The sequence below is a fragment of the Pygocentrus nattereri genome, chromosome 4 (assembly GCF_015220715.1).
Source record: "Pygocentrus nattereri isolate fPygNat1 chromosome 4, fPygNat1.pri, whole genome shotgun sequence".
Classification (NCBI taxonomy): domain Eukaryota; kingdom Metazoa; phylum Chordata; class Actinopteri; order Characiformes; family Serrasalmidae; genus Pygocentrus; species Pygocentrus nattereri.
The window spans coordinates 32585803-32603337 of NC_051214.1; the positions used below are offsets into that span (position 1 = coordinate 32585803).

Below are 17535 nucleotides of genomic sequence, written 5' to 3' on the forward strand. Positions count from 1 at the left end.
AATTGCATACCTTTAAAAATGGTATAATACAATAATCAGTCCATTATCAAATTAAAACTGTCTAAAGCAAATGATGAGTGGTTTTGGGGTGTGCAGTGTAAAAACTGATGTATGGAAAGCGAGTAATGAGAGTTTTGTGCAGCCTCTAAATCAGGGGCCCCCAATTATGGCCGTGGAGGTCTACCACCCTGGAAAGGTCAGATATGATACATCTGCCTCTAATATCCAGATGCTCCTGAAGTCCTTCATTATCTTGCTCAGGTGTGTTAGATTAAGGTCGGAGCTAAACTCTGCAGGGGGGCGGCTGTCCAGACCAGGACTAGGCACCCCTGCTCTACACAGTGACTGTAGTGGATTACCTGTGACGGGAGGTGAACTGCGATATGCAGCAGCAACAGCAGCCTGCAGACTTTTCACCTCACTCTGGGAAAGATGAGCGATTCTCTGCAGTTCAGGACCCGTAAGACTGAGAATCTCTTTTGCTGATTTCAAACAGGCTGAGAACATTGACAAAAAACGGCACAAAAATCACACGAAGTCACAAATGTAGATATATAACTGATGCATGTAGTTAGAGCTATAATGCAGCGGGAAATTTGAACGTCTTACCCTTTTTCAGAGCATTAATAATCCTTGGATTCAGTTCAAGATGTTCCCAGTCCATTGCATATTTTTAATTCCATTTAAACCCTTCTGCTTGGTCTGTACAAAGCCATATGCCCTGTAAAATCGTGTTTTTTCATATATATTTTAGCTAAAAAAAAGTTCCAGGGTAGTCTGTTTCCAGGTTATGAAAATACTTTCAACCTCCTGACACAATAAAAGTCCCTGCAGCGACAGAGTCTATTCATGCAACCAATTGAATGAAGTTATTGGAATATTCAAATGAATATTATTGAGAGACACTGGAAAAAATTATAGTTTTATGTCAATTTATTATGCACTATTATTCTCCCAAGATAGAAAAAGACCTAACCAATAAACTTTCTGGCAAGGTCGAATTTTACAATTGAGAGCGGCATTAGCAATGGTACGCGCTACTATAGGGGAATATACTTGTGGTAATTAATTAAATCGACCACTTAAGGAAACAGGTGTAGAAAATAAATAATAATGCACAGTTTTATAGTGCACTAAGAAAGAATACCGGCATATCGCTGTAGGATACCGCCAAGTAACTGAAAAAAAAGCATTGTGTTGTCAAGTACACCCCTCCCAGTGCAAATGTTTGGACCCATTTCGTCAACATTATCTGTGAAGCTGCTGAGCGTCACTGCACTGCCGACTGTCAGTGCTGAATGGAAATATTAGCGACACTAACTTATTTCAGTCATAGTTTGCACAAGATGCAGTGAATTTTCGACAGCATTGATAGTGTTTTTGAATAAGAGTCTCTCGGAGACAGCTTTTGTAATTTGAACAGAACAGAGTCTTTGCTTACTTCCGTGGCCGGTGAGTGGCTAACAGGCTAGCAAAATATTGCACTGTTTACCCGTTAAACATGTTAGTAGATGGGTAGGTTAGTAGCCCATGCTGTTTAAAACATGCTTTATTAAGGATCAACAAAATGTATACCGGTGCGGTATATGTGAATCATGATCAGGAGCTGGGCAAAGATTCACAACCCCAGCTAGCATCAACATAACCTGACCTAGCTAACTTATACCACTAACGTAACGTTAACTTATTAAGCTGTGTGTTAGGTAAGCAACGTAAATGCAGCAACCATCACACATGAACTGTGCATGAACCATACGTGAGCCACAATAGGCTAGAATAATTTATAGTTAGTATACAAAACCTATAGTGGGGTGCAGTGAGGAGCGTGCAGCCTTTGAGACTTTGTCATAAGCACTGAGCGCTGTGTTTCCGATGTGAAGTGTGGTTGAGCGGGAGAGTGCAGCGTATGTTAAGTGGATACGGGCGACCGGGGTTCAAGTCTTGGTAACGACAATCGAAATAGTTGTAGTAGTGTTTCTGGTTGTGGGAGACGAATATGTTTCTTTTTCAGTTACGAAGCGTTGTAACTGTGTTATAATTAACGAAATGTCGTGAATTTTAAGTATTAACACTTTGGAGCAAATTTTCCATATCACAGAAATCATAATTGTCCTTGCAAGCCAATGTAGTAAATGTTCTGCACAGTGAAACGGTTAAGATTTAAACAAAGTAATCCACAGTGGTTTGCTGTGAAATGCTCGGTTCTGGAGTCAGAATAGTTTACTGTGGTGGTGATAGGATCCAGACGTCTGAAACGGCGCTGTTTGTCTTGGATAGTACTTAAAATGCTATATTTGGTTTCAGAATGTATAGACACTGCCCAGTTCATGCATTAATATGATTCTATCTTAAAGAGGAATTCCACCTTTCAAATGTCTGACATAAAACCGTTAAGATGTGAACAGAGTCATTTATAGTGGTTTGATGTGAAATGCTTCTTTCTAGGGAGATTTGCCAACAGATTCTTTCTCAGTGGTGGTGAAAGGAACCGAGCGTCTGCCCTCTGAAAGCGAACGCTACTTCAGGTTCTTTACTGTTCTAGCCTTTCCGCTATTTTACCATTATACAGCAGTTAGTTCCGGTCACGCAAGCTGATTGGTTGAGAAGCGTTATAACCGCGCTGTTATTTCATTCTAACGTCACGGGTTTTTCACAAACACTGTATCACTCCGCTGAGACGCCGTTGCTAAGCAACGACTATGCTAGGAGACGCTCGAGCTATTTGAACGTTTTTACCTCTTAGTTTGCGCACAAACAGAAAACGGATACTTTGATGATCACAACTGACCCACAGTCGATTTGCTCCGAAAATGAGACTACACTAAATTCCCAAACTGTTAGTTGGTCTGTGTGGAGCTGGAGAACGAACTACCAACTGTGCGGCGAATGAGCGGAACTCTTTACTCTGACATAGTAACAAGCTGCTTATTAAGGAACTATAATTCAGCGGAAGGATTTGCTAACGTGTTAATTGCCACCTTCACGGTCCAATTTTCTCAATTTCTTACTTTCTCCTTGTTTAACTGTTTTTTTTTTCTTACTTTACTTTGTTTAACTGTTGTATAAAAGCAATACAATACTCAAGGTCGTGTGTTATTGCTGTAACATCATAAGCGAAATAATATCACTGTGATGCCATAGATCAGAGGTATTTAATTAAAATTCAGTAAGGTCCAGTAGAGTAAATTCCCTCAAGCAAAGGTCCGGAACCTCATAATGTCTAACTTGCATCATGACTCAGTGGCAGTTGGGGGCTGGAGGTTAGGGAACCAGCCCTGTGACTGGAAGGTTGATGGGTTGATCCCCTTGGCTGATAGTCCATGACTGAAGTGCCCTTGAGCAAGGCACCTAACCCCCAATTGCTCCCCGGGTGCCGTGGATAGGGCTGCCCACTGTTCTGGGCAAGTGTGCTCGCTGCCCCCTAGTGTGTGTTCACTAGCATGCATGTATGTGGGAGTTTCACTGCATGGATAGGTTAAATGCAGAGGTCTAATTTCACAGTGTGTAAACACAGTGACAAATGGTTGTAAATTCTCTTCTGGTCTATACTGTTTACTGAAGTAGTAGTGTCAACAACTGAATATGAAATAAAGTAGAATTCAGTCAAATTTCAACAATATTTACTGTCAGTTTTCTCTTTTTAGAGCATGACATGTGAAATAACTTCCCTCTGACTCACTTTCTTTTCAGACTGCTGTGTCTCTCCTCGTCCCTCTCCTGTGTGGCGTCACTCACTCAAGGCTCAGTGCTCATCGTAATGCACAGATCTGATAGTGTCATGTGTGATATGTACAACGCATGCGATTGGTCTGTGATTCTCTGGCCGTTAAAGATAACATAAAGGCTAGAAGTGTTACGTTGATTAAAACAGGACCACCCTGTCGAAAATAAATCATTCTCCATAGTTTATCAGTTATAGTTCCTGGTCCGCATAGGCACCGTCTTGGTCCGTCGATTAGTGACCTCGGCCATAGATCATCACAGCCGTGATGTTATTTCACGATAATACACTCCTTCTTGTTCTACTGCTTAATTATTAATATTAAACTGTAATTCGTTCTTAGGTGTGCCGGCATCATCAGTCCGGTCAGGATGAGTTCCCGGCAGTGTCAGAACTGTGGTGGAGCGGACATCGACATTGACCAGGCCAGAGGTAGCGCTGTATGTACGGCCTGCGGTTCTGTGTTGGAGGACAACATTATAGTGTCTGAGGTCCAGTTTGTGGAAAACAGTGGAGGAGGTGCCTCGGCAATCGGCCAGTTTGTTTCTGCAGATGGTAAGAAATGTTTAATATAATTAATGCTGCAGAAAAAAGCACACCCTGTCTAGTCTGCATTTTCATTTAACTCAAGGTAGTGACTCAAATAACATATAAATATCTGTTTAAATGGCATGTCAGTACTCTTGTGCTAAATTGGAAATACAAATAATGTTATTGAATTATGAATGTTGATTTTGAGCAGTGTCATTTACAGTACCATGAAAAAGTCTTGGTTTTGGTAAGCATGAAAACTATTCTCAGTAGTAGGTGTGTATTTTCCAGGAAAACACTGGAATGAATACAAAAATACAGCAAAAAAAGAAACAGGATATTGTTATCATAGTTAGAAGAATACAGTTAGAGGAACACATTCTTCTTTATGTCCTTAGTGTTTTAAACAAATAAATACTGCAGAGACAAACAGCTTTACAATTTTCTCAGATGCTTTTTAGACAGTATTGTATGAGTGGGAAATGTTCATTTTAATAAAATAATACATTACAGTAATAGGTCACATTGACCAGAGCGTCAAGTGAGCTTAAAGGCTGTGGAGTATTTCAGAACAGGCAAGCAACAGGAGTGTAATGTGCTTAAGCATTGTGTCTTTACAGAGACTTTCAGTCAATCAGGAGATCTAAATAAATGCCGCCTGCAAATCATTCCTTCCAATCAGGCAGTCACAGATCACCGTACACCACAGACAATTCTACCCACATGTTATGATCAATATGCATTTTCCTCTGTCTTTCCTATTTTGAAAGAGACAGTATTCTTCTCTGAGATGCAGCATCATTAAAACCGTTGAAATCCCTGTTTATTCTTGTTATGCCACCCCAGGTTTCCATTGTTATCACTAATTGGGGTCTTGGTGCTATTTCTTGGCTTGATTTTCTTGTTGTACACTGTAATTGTTTATTGATCAACTGCACAAGTATCCTTTAGACACACTCAGCTGTCTGTGTACACATGTTCCCTTTTAAAGGTCATTGGCTTTGAAAATGAAAAGCTAATGCACTGGATTACGGCTGATAGTAAACCATTAATAGGGTGAAGAAGATACAGAGTATAGTTCTTTATTGGTTTTGTTCTTGCTCATTGCCTCCTTTGCTCTCTATACTTGCACTTGAGGCCATTTGCCACTGCGTGACAGTGAAGTGGAAAGCCTGCAGAAATCTAGTGAATATGAAGTTCTTTCTGGTAGGAAAGCACAACATACAGAATACAGACTGGGTTTGGTTGGGTTTGCTATATTGAAAAAAATCACTATCATGATATTTTCCAAATATATCATGGGTGTCAGATGATATTTAGGTTACTAATAATAACCAACAACAATGTTAATTTGTATAACGCTTTTCACAACTAGTGTTGTCTCAAAGCAGCTTTACAGAAAAGAAGTTTAATGAAGCATCAAAAAGAAAACTAAATGAAAATAAAAAAGGAGTAAATGGACAGTTCTTTCTGAATACCACTTCTCTTAAAATGAATTGAATTTAGAATGATCAGCCAACTGTGCTTGCACACTGTGGAATTAGACCTCTGCATTTACCCCATCCATGCAGTGAAACACCCACATACGTGCACACTAATGAACACACACAGGGGGCAGTGAGCACACTGCCCTAGCCATGGCGCCCAGGGTGCAGTTGGGGGTTAGGTGCCTTGCTCAAGGGTGCTTCAGTGATCGACTGTCAGCTGAGGGGATCGAACTAGTAACCTTCTGGTCACAGGGCTGGTTTCTAACCTCCAGCCCACGACTGCCCCAAGTCCTGAAACCAGAGAAACCTTCCACAGTAATATGAACATTAATGAGAAAACACATTTCCAATATTCCTTCCAATATTTTTAATGGATTTTTTAAAACTGTTCTTTCAAAACGGTCTAAAGCACCCACATAATGACATACATTGGGGTCAGATGTCTGAGATCACTCTGAAATACCTCTATTTTGCTTTCTTTCTTGATGCAATACATATTTATTTTTATTACAAATGATATCACATAACACATTGAGTGAACAGTAGAATCTTTGAAATATTTGAAATATTTATGAAGAAAGTATTTTCTATATTATATCTTAGTATTTATTGTGTCTTCCTTTCACTTTAATGTCAGTTCGCTCTCCAGCTGCCATGGGCTGCACAAGTTTGCGCAAAATGGTCAGTCACAAATTTGAATGATGGCTGAGAAATAGTACAGAATTATGACTTGGCCTGTGATGACCTTTATTTGTTTTACTATTTTTATTCTAAAACCTTCTAAAGAAATCTTAGAATTGTATTGTGTAAAAAGTAAAGTTCTTAGCAGTAAGCACATTATCCAGTCTCATGGATATAATACTCATTATTTATCAAATATACTGCTAAAACATTTCTAAAATTCAAAAGCAAAATCCTGCTATATTATGGTGATTCAGTTATGTAGTTATAGATTGACTGGCATTGTTTTGACTAAAATTATTCACTTTTGTTGAATTACATAAATTCACTGATTTATCAAGATTCTCTTACTGTTGGAAAGGCCACTGTGTGTGACTTCAGTGTGCAATTTTCATTGTAATCACTGTAATTTCACAGAGTGACTTAACATTTAAATTAATATCACATTTTCACAGCTGCCCCATTATTTTGGAATAACATTGCTCAGTAGGACTCAATTCAGTTTGCATTTCAAGTTTGAGTCTTTGTTCTCATTAGCAGCATGTCGGTGTTAAAAAAAAGACAAAAAAAAACACAAACTACTTTCCTCTAGCCAGGCTTTGACATTGCAGCCCTAAGGCTATAGTGGTCTTATTGGCTAGGGGATTCACTTAAGCTAGAGGGAAGTGTTGTCTATTATACTAGAGTGCAGGACACATCACAGCTCCACTTCATTGTAACTACATGCAATATCCAAAAATAGACAAATATCCTTAGCCTGCCTAATAAGCTGTAGTTTTGAGTAATGCAGCAAGATATGTTTCCTAAACAATCTGGGACACACTCTGGAATTACCAACACAAAACCCAGATATTGGCATATAAATACATACATTTTCAGTCTTGTACAACCACAAGCATAAAACAATTCAACAGCAACATTTCCTCTGGATATTGTGTGAATTATGAATGAGTATTTAAAAATATTTACCAAAACGTTTTGCATCATCTGCCTGCTGCCTGTTACCTTGACACATTGACAGCTAGTTGAACTAGCTTCAGTTATCTATGTTCCTCTGCGTCCCTACTTGTGGCATTCAAACAAGTGCAAAGCAGTAAAATCTCAGTCCTGGAAGAGGCGTAAAATGATACGTGTTCTTTTCTTTAACACCTCTTATGATAAATGATAACAATAATAGCACAGCGGTTGAAACCTATGGGAGGGATTTTATAAAAAAATCATTTTAAAAACTCTTTAAATAGGACCTATTTAACCTATTATATGGTTCATTCTTTTTGCATGTTTAATGTATTCAGAACAGATAGATCAAAGTCATCCTCCATGCAAACAAACATACAATTAGATGGTTGAAGTGTTCCTAGATTAAATGTCTTATAAGGTGCAGCCTAGCATGGCTGGATTAATCCCCCCTTTGTTGGATGTCATTGTGTTTGAGAGTTGAGACTGAAATGGCTGCAGGCTTGCTCAGCTTCCAAAAGGGGGCAGTGTTGTATTTTCAGAGTAAATCTCTGCCCCTTGCGCTGGAATCCACCAGATGGAGTGTAAATGTACAAGTCTGAACACATGACTGAATGTACTGTATGTTTTTTTCAGTCGTAAAGACATTTTGACCTAGCAGCATATGCTTAAACGCTTAAAGGAGCTTTGAGGCTGATGCCTTTGTATACATTTATTTCAAAGGCTAGGATTTTTTGGATCTCCCGCTGAATAAGTATTCCCCTGCATGCCAAGCAGGTATTCTTTAGTCCAATTGGAAAAATCAACTCAGGTGGCTCCTTGGAAAGCTGCTTGAGAGAATACCAAGAGGCTGTAAAGCAGTATCAAAGAAATGTGAGAGGGGGTGTACTTAGAAGCCTGTAAAGCTTAGTGACAATTTTGATCTGTTTACACTGTTTGGTTACTCCTCGTGTTATTTCACACTTTTGATTATTCTTCATTCTTTTAGTTCCTTAAATGTTTTTAAAAATAAAGAAATCACTGCTGTAAGTAGGTGTATCCAGACTTTTGACTAGTACCATATATGTTTGGTCAGTCTATGCGTTGTTGTGGTTAAATATCTGGATCAGGTCATAGTGAACTAAAACTGTATGTAAAATAAAAGAAAATTAAGCCTAAACAACTTCACTTTTCCATGAAATGACAGGCTCTGAAATGTTTTTGAGTGTTTTTTTTTTTTTTTTTTTTTTTTACTACAACATAATGAACAGCACCTGTTCAAATAAGCCCCTACTGCAGGTGGGCCTGCCTCTGCCGTGTGGTTTGGCTTGTCTTTTGCAGGCTAGTTGATGTGGTTTTGTGGAATATTCTTATACAGGTCCTGCAAAGGCCCCAGTCCTGGGCAGCGGCTTCCATACAAGCCTCGGTAAAGAGTCACGGGCTCAGACGCTTCAGAATGGTGAGTAATCAATCCCTTTCTTACTCCTCTTGCTGAGACAGAGAGGATTGAAGGTTATTAGTACCTCTGATGAGGTTTTAAAGGATGAAGGTCACATACATCACCTGACAGCTTGTAATTTAATTAGTTGTTTGCAGATGTTTGTGTTCTGCACACACTAGAATTAAAAGGCCTGTCCTGGTGCAGTGATGAATGATGTCTAGCAAGTGTTTGTGCCTGTCCTATTACTGACAGCAGTTCAATGGTTCAGTTACTCAAGCTTATATGGCAGTGGTGTCATGGCATTATGTTTAACCTTATTGTAATATACAGAGTTTGAGATAAAATTGGCTGGGACTTTATGATGTTATGTAAAAATTGTTATCATGATTGATAGTCCTAGATAATGAATTATCAGGCATATATATTTTAAATTAACCTAGATAGTTTTGTTGTAGTGTACTGTTTGTGCTGCACTGTTGCCACTTTGCACAGTTGACAGAAAGATATCACATGAAATTATATAACATTACTCACCATCAGACACTTCACGTAACTTTTTAATGCAGATCATTTTTTTAGCCATAACATTTGTTTTTTTTCTTTCAATTCTCTCTGTTCTTCCATACTGATGTTACAAACTGCTGTTACTGTTCCATAAACTGATTTGACTCCACTTATACTGTGTGTGTGTATATATATGTATATGTACTGTATAACCCTTTTGTGGTGTTCATGATTTTGTTACTCAGTGGTCTGGAGGACCCACCGCATGTTACCAGATGTTTAAAATATCACAAGTAGCCATCATAAGGGTCTCCTTTAACAGCTGTAGCTAGTTAGCAGCCTGTCCATGTTGTCCACCCTCACTCACTCGCGCGCACACACACACACGTGTGTACACACACACACACACGTATACACACAGACATACACTCTAAGAGCAGGCCATGTAGGAGGAGAACAGAGTGAATGGACACAGCACCTCCACACTTTCATTCCCTGTGGGTTCACTCCAACACCACATGTGTAATATAAATGTGTAGGGGGTGAACAGTGTGAAGTCATTGAACATGCGCTATTTTATATTTTCTTCACAGAAAAAGAGTAAAGGCCAAGGAATCTGAGGTGGAAATAATAATAAATCACATAATTTTTTGTTTTGGTAAACATTGAAAATGGGTCCCAAAGACCTAAACACCACACAATGGTTCATTGCATTTAGTTAATTATTAAACTATATTTACACATATATTCTCAGCTGAAAATATATCTATGCTAGGGGTTTCAAGATACATATATGTTAATGCTGGTATTTTTTATAAAGGGGTTGTGAGACGATACACTCTGTGTATTGAAAACGGTTAGAATTCATGCTATAAAATGCGTGATACCAGGAATGTCTTCTATAGTTCTATTTATTGTTCTAAAATTTTTAACCATGAACATAAAAATACTGCTGCTCAGCTCTTGAAAAATCTTTTAGTTAGCCTACCTTACACAAAGCTGAAGCACCTTATTCGCCAGCTTTTTAACCAAATTTTCTGTTCCACCTTAAAAGGTGCAGCAATTACACTCTGGAGCCTGAGGAGGATTCACATTAGAAGCTAACTTCAGCATTGTGTACCTTTGGATGGTTGATTATTCAAGCTGTTTGAAATAGCGAGCAGAGAAAACAAGCTGCAGCTGGAAGAAGTGATGCAAACTTTCACTCATCTGCTGTTTGGGAACAGTGTTAGACTGAATGGTGACTGTGTGCCAGTGCTGTTCGAGTATCAAATATCCATGCTAATACCTTACCATACATTATGCTAACTCCTAATCATCCATGAAGACTCACTCAAATGTCTTGGTTACCGGAGAGAGGAGAAAGTTTGACTCAGAGCAGTTACTTATCCACACAGGATTCAGATAGCTGCCAGGTGTCTGAGAACTTCCAATAAAAAGTCCACCTCTATTCATTGTGGATTCCTCAGTTTGCTGGGAGTTATTGAGCCATGTTACAAAAGCAATGCACTTTTAAGCCCAGTTTGTTAAATTTTGAGATGTAGCTATATAGTCCACACAGTTTTTGTTTACTTTTATTATCATGGGCCACAATAACATGTTTGCCAGATGCATCATGCACTTTTGTTTGTATTTTTTTATTTACGGTAATAAATTCTTAGAAAAGAATTCAACAAGCACTGTTGTCTTTTGGGACAAAAAAGTTTGGAATTACCAAAAAATAAATAAATAAATGTTATTTTAGCATTCTTTTCTAAATAGAAAGTCTATTATATTGTAAAGTAAAAAAGGCAATTTGCACCTCTAAAGTATACATGTATGAAACTTCTATACAAATAAATTCAATAAACTCACATAGTTTTTTTTTTATGTTAATGACCTTGGTTGTTATATACTTACTAATGTGGTTTACATTAACTCTCTCAATCTTTTGCACCTCTGTGTTTTCCGCACACATGAAAATTATGCCAAAAAGGCCTTTACCAAACTGTAACTAACAGAAGGGATAATAGGCAACTCATACAGCTAACAGTACAGCTCATACAGCTAATAATCTAAAGCACCTGCTCTTCCACAGTTTTTGAGAGTTGGTGAGTTTCTTTCAGAATACTGAAATACGATACTATGCTAGTTAACAATTAACTTTTTGTGGTATTATGTTATGATATTATGAGTATGTAACACAATACAGCAACTTTAAACTTTTCATTTGATCGCTAACATAGCCAATTATGGAGCATGCTGTTAAAAACATAGTGTGATTTTGGATTAGATCTGGTTTGATCTCCATAAACCAGCGTGTGGGGGGAAAAAAATGACCATTTAACCATTAAAATCTCCTACTCTCACCTATCATATATTGAGCAAAATCTTCAGCTAGCTCAGAAACCCTCCCTAATACTAGGTTTCATTTAAAAATATCAGACATATGTCACAATGCAGAAGGAAAATTGTTATGATATCCTATTCACTTTAAATTTAACAATATTATTTAGCATAGTCTGTGTAAAGCTTAGTGCTGATTTATTATTCTAATAGTCTTTATTTTTTACAATAACAAGAAAATCTGATAGTTTTATAGTGGCCAAAGAGCTTTATATTTCAAATTCACATAACTATAAAACTATTGTGTTTTCTGAAAAGTGTTTAAATGCAGTATTAGGACCATTTCAGTTTAAATGAAAACCAGTGGGATTGGACCATGTGTTTGAGATTTGTTTATAAATGTCTATACTTTCCATTCTGTGAAATTACAGAACTGCACAAATGTATGAACTGCAGTTTATAATGACATGTATTGTAATAGTGGTTCAAGTAAGAACCTGACAAATGAGTGTACTTAAACGGCTCAGACAAAGTTTATACCTGACTTTAGTGTCAGAGGCCTAATATATGGGCCTAATCTTAGCCTGGGATTACTATACTTCCATTATGTAGAGTCTTGAACATATAAATAATGTTTTAATAATCACACATTGAGTTATGTCTTAGAAGTTGAACTGTTACCATATGTAGCTAATTAATAGTAAAGATAAGGGAAACTTTTCAGAAGTTTTTTTTCAAAGGTCCATTTGTCTGGGAGGCTTAGTCCATTATGAAGGAGTAGAGATGCTTGTCGCCCAGTGTGCTGGCTGCTCCCAGGGCTCAGTCAGAAAGCCAGTGTTCCTTTGCTGCAGTTACGTAATCGTGCCGCCACGCAGACGCACGTGCCCAGGTTGCGGCGGAGCTGCCCACTAATCCAGGCAGCGCGTGCAGTATGAAATCCATGCAGGCCGGAGGAGTGCGAAAGAGAGTGCAAGAGGGTAGGGCCGGTACACATTGGCTCCAGAATAGAGGGATTACACTCTTAAAAGCTTTGAGTTATTTTTGGCGTCTGGCATGCTGACGCGCTGCTCTGCTCTGCGGCCCTTCGACACCAAGCCGGGGGAGCTGAGAGATGGACTCCACCTTTTCATTTGTTTCTGTCTCTTCCATACATCTGCTTTAAGGTTCATGTCTGATAACTGACTCCCTCTACCGGGGCTGAATGGTTTAATGGACGTCCACATCTGTGCTGTACAGTGTTGACACCGGTTCTATTTGAAGTTGAAGGTTCTTGAAATAAAAACATGCAAAATGGTGCTGCTCAATATCATCATGATATTGCATTGCAATGATCATATTGCAGAAGGCTGCCATATGCAAATGAGCTCGGTAGGATATCATTTTTTATTTTGTGCTTTGACCATTCTGACCTTCAGATATTCTGTTGAATTTCTGTTGGTGTTCAGATAAATAGGCATTCACGTGATTCACCGAAAGTACATCATTTTGGTACAGATAATCCAGATAGTTCTGTTATCATGAAATAGAGGTTCGTGTGTTTTCATCTCTTGCCTTGAGATTTTTGTTGCAATGATCTGCATTAACCGATCACTAATTGTAGGAGTAGTGTATTTTTACACATTCACAAACATCCACCTTTAAAAACACAACTACTTTTCAGCCTCCTGTGCAAGATCCAGAGTCTTTTGGGTCAAGCACAAAAAGTAATTTCATATTACAAAAAAATCTTTATTTATTTATTTATATTTATGCCAACTGTAATGTTAATGTTACCACCGCAATAGCTAATATGACGAGTGGCAATTTCATTCTAGAATTAGCATTTCTCCGTAGAACTTCGAGAATGCTGGGTTGCTAAACTGTGGCTTTGATAATTACAAAACGAACTGGATAACAATGATTATTAAAAAAAAAGATTTAGAAAGCTCATTCTTTACTAGGAGTAACTTGTTAAAAAAACACAGTGTTCACAAATGCGGCTGCGATGATTTTACATAATCCAGTAACATAATCTGTTTACTATTGCCTGTGTGTTTTAATGTACAGCTGCTTGCAAATGTTTGAATTCCTCCAGTGAGAGATGGGCAATGTGGCGAAAATGTTATATGATCATACTTTAAGGTATGTTTATGATGCACAATAAAATGCATCACAATATTGTTTTTTTAAATTGATAAGTTGAAACAGACAGAAGCAATGTTGTAGTGCTACAAAATAAAAAACTAAAATGATAATAAGACTGCAACTGCAATTTTATTCAGTGTTTCACAAACTGCACTAAGTCACATGCAGTGGGTCGGTGTTCTTTAAGTACTGACGATATGCATGATATGCTCAGAAAAACTTCCTAATTTATTATAAAAACGATAAAATTCTGCTACATTAACCAGCCCCACCTCCAGACAAATTTACATTTTGTTGATTTTCTAAGTGAGAGCACACTTAAACAATGGTTTTCTGTGTTTTCCTGATGGGTTAATATCACAGTGTAAAGGATTCTGATCATTTAATTAGGTGTTTTGGGACTCATTCCACATACATTTGATTGTTTCATAATTGCCTCTAATGGTAACCATCAAGCCAATTCCCGTCAGGAAGCAAAACCATCAGGTTTTATTCCAAATGGCCCTGCAAACAGTTACGTTGTCACAACGTACCATTTTGGTGCCCACAACATTGTCTGCTTAGTGCTCTCTACATTGTCACAATGCTGAAATGTAATTCCTCAGAAGGTTATGACAACGTTGTCTGACAATTGTCCAGGAGGTTGTGACAACATTGATGAGACAGCAAAAGTTATCAGTACTACGTTGTTACAAACTTCTAGAATCCGTTAGAAGTTCTGTTTTAATCAGTATTACAGTTTTTAATAACTGGTTCTAATCATGTTCAGCATGGCTTTCATGAGTTCTGCCGTAGCCTTTTTTGTTTTTTTCTGCGAATAAATCTGAAATTCATGTCTTATCATTGTCGGAGGTTTTAATTTGAAAGTTTCCATATTTAACTTATTATCAGTATGACAACATTAATATACATTCAGTGTAACTCTTGTTGTCCAGCAGTATGTGGTTCACTGTTTTTCCTCATAAAACACTGTTGTGGCAGAGTGGCACTGACGCCATCAATAGAGTACATGTCTGCAGTCAGATCCTTCTCCAATGAACAGTCATTTTACATTCAAATGTGCAGATGCCTTCTTTGTGGAGGATATATTAGAAGATTATTTTAGCTTAACTTATTTCCACTTCATTATTTTGTAAGTATTAAAGGAATACAGTTGTAGATCAGAATGTCTAATTGTGTTCGAGTGATCATTAGCTACACTTAGGAATAGTTAATCTGGGTAAATTCTGACTCTTTTTTCTTTTACAAATACAGTACTCACACAGTATTTATCACAAAAGCCTAAAATTGCAGTGTGCTCCCCAACCCCCCATGTCATTCAGCCCTAGTGCTAAGAAATACAGTACAGTTGCAAGATACTGCACTGTAGTTTTAAGCCCTAATTTCAATAAGATAAACACGTGCAGACATACTGTGGGATTTGGCCTAGACTGATTTATTCGATGTGTCAAATGAATTATGACTTGGCCTGTGTCACGGGTGTGTGATTGAGGAAACACACTCTCAGACTGTGTGTGCGTGAAAGAGTGAGACAAGGTTGCAGATGGTCTCACTCTAGGGAGTAAAACAGCTGTCTCTCTGCCCAGGGAAGCTCTTCCAAGTCCCATTAAAAAAACCTGTCTAGTTGTGCATCGTTCTCATGACATCACTGCTACTGGAAAACCAAACACCTGCATGTGAAGTCATGCTTCGGTGTGTATGTGTGTGCGCATATGTTTGCCTACACTCAAGTACGTGCGTGTGTCCTGTCTCTAGGGAAACGGCAAATACACAGTCTGGGGAGCCAGCTGCAACTAAACCAGCACTGCCTGGACACGGCCTTCAATTTCTTTAAGATGGTGGTGAGCAAGCACCTGACAAGAGGACGCAAGATGACCCACGTCATAGCCGCTTGCCTCTATCTGGTCTGCCGGACGGAGGGCACACCCCGTATCCTTCCTCAAATCATCTTCACACAGTTCAGTTGTAGAACTCAAAGCAGTCTGCATTTGTTCTTTCAGTGGGTGGTTCTTTAAAAGAATAGTCCAGCATTTTTCAGCCTAATATCCCACTTCGGTAATATACAGTCACCGACTACAATGATTCAGATGTGTTTTCCTGTACTTAGTAAAGTAAGGGAAAACTCAAACTCACATGTTATTTGAAAAATAATAGAAAACAATTTTCCTCACTTTTCCCAATAGAAGAGTTTTACATAGTGTATAAACAATTTAAAATTTAATCACTGTTCAGTCTCTAGTCCAGAGGTCCCTAATAGGCGGATCGCGGTCAGAGTCCGGACCCAGACGTTGTCTTGTGCGGACCTGGACCTACAACCAATAAACGATGGAGAATTCTCTAATTTTAATGGGTGGTCCTATTTTAATCAGCGTAACTTTTGCTTGAGGACATTTTCCCTAACTGGACCTTATCGAATTTTAATTAAAGATCCGTGCTGTAGTCCATAGTAGTATGCGGAAACTAAGTTTCCATAGTATGCGGAAACTTAGCTGACTTTTTTTTGTGATGTCACAAAAACACATTTACATAAATCCACCTATTAAGCCCACAGCAGTTTAGCTCGACCTATTTATGCTGAAGTTATAAGATATGTTTCAGCCCAGACTGCTTTTTGAATTTGGTACAATACAATGAAGAACAGAGTTCATTTACATGTATCACTTTTAAAGGCTCAGTAACAAAACAGCCTGTTTAATGGTAAGGGATAAGGAGAGGTGGAAATGGTCACATAAAATAGAATTCAGTTTTTGGTACATAAACCCACTCAAACTTTTTTAGTGGATATGAGCCCTTTAGTACATCAAGCACATCACATGTAACGTCCGAATAATGAAAAGGGCAGTTTAGTTTACATATACAGGCTATATGGACTGGAGAGTGAAATGCGTTTTGAAATTTGAACAATGTTTGTATGCTATATAAAAATCTTTCATTTAAAAAAATCCTGTTTTCTATGATAAAAGCCCTGCTAAGAGCAGAAAACCTGTTAACTCTGCCTGTTAGTGTGTTTTGATTTTATTAGTTTTTTGTTCTTTTACTTGGCACAGGCAAGAGCATGTGAATTATTGTACATGATAATTGACTGTACAATATATAAGCAACAGATAGAGCCAATGCAGTATACATTTAAAGAACCAAACACTGAAAAGTTATTTTGGAACCAAAGGTGGTTCTCCTATAGCATAGTAATAAAGAACCCTTTATTTTTAAAAGTTTAGGGGTATAAATCTCTGTTCTCACAATTCATTTTTAATGCAGTTCTTTAGGAAACAATTAAATTGCATCATGAAATGTTAAACTTGACTGATTTGATTCACTTTGTTTAGAATTGATTATAATTGATTCTGATATCCTAAAATCAAATGACAGCCTTCAGACTGATTAATTGCTGTGCAACAACACTTTTTTCATCCCTACTGAAGTGGCATTTTTTATAAGCATGAATGTATTTACAGTTACCATGTTTTAAGCAAGTCCTTTATTTGCAGCACTTTGCTCCTAATGCTTCATTATCACTAACAGCAAAACGGATATGTCGCACGTTTACAGGATCATCTTTAATGAGCTGAGAAGCTGTTCTGTCAGCAGTGTGTCCCGTGGTGAGGCAGGCAGAAAGCAGCCGTGCTGGGAGATGCCGTGAGAGCTGGGGAGTGTTTACTACACCTCCAGGATTATGATCATTCTGTGTTCCTCTACTGAGTAAACCATGGAATAAAGCCCATCTGCTCACTTTTAGAGTCACACCTCTCTTTCCCCTCAGAAACTATCACAATTATGTTAGTCCT

General features: G+C 38.1%; 1 protein-coding gene across 3 annotated transcripts in view; it reads left to right on the forward strand.

Moving 5' to 3' along the window:
• The first annotated feature begins 382 nt into the window (after positions 1-382).
• brf1b (BRF1 RNA polymerase III transcription initiation factor subunit b) overlaps positions 383-17535 on the forward strand; it is a 77570-nt gene continuing 60417 nt past the window's right edge. The window contains exons 1-5 of one of the 3 annotated variants that reach the window (XM_037537796.1): positions 1268-1452; positions 3691-3754; positions 4065-4276; positions 8735-8815; positions 15506-15679. In XM_037537796.1, the coding sequence (XP_037393693.1) occupies positions 4093-4276; positions 8735-8815; positions 15506-15679 (439 nt within the window). In that variant the 5' untranslated portion in view covers positions 1268-1452; positions 3691-3754; positions 4065-4092. Of the gene's footprint in view, positions 461-1267; positions 1453-3690; positions 3755-4064; positions 4277-8734; positions 8816-15505; positions 15680-17535 lie in introns of those variants that run through there. The other 2 variants (XM_017682933.2, XM_017682934.2) reach the window with 2 other exon arrangements.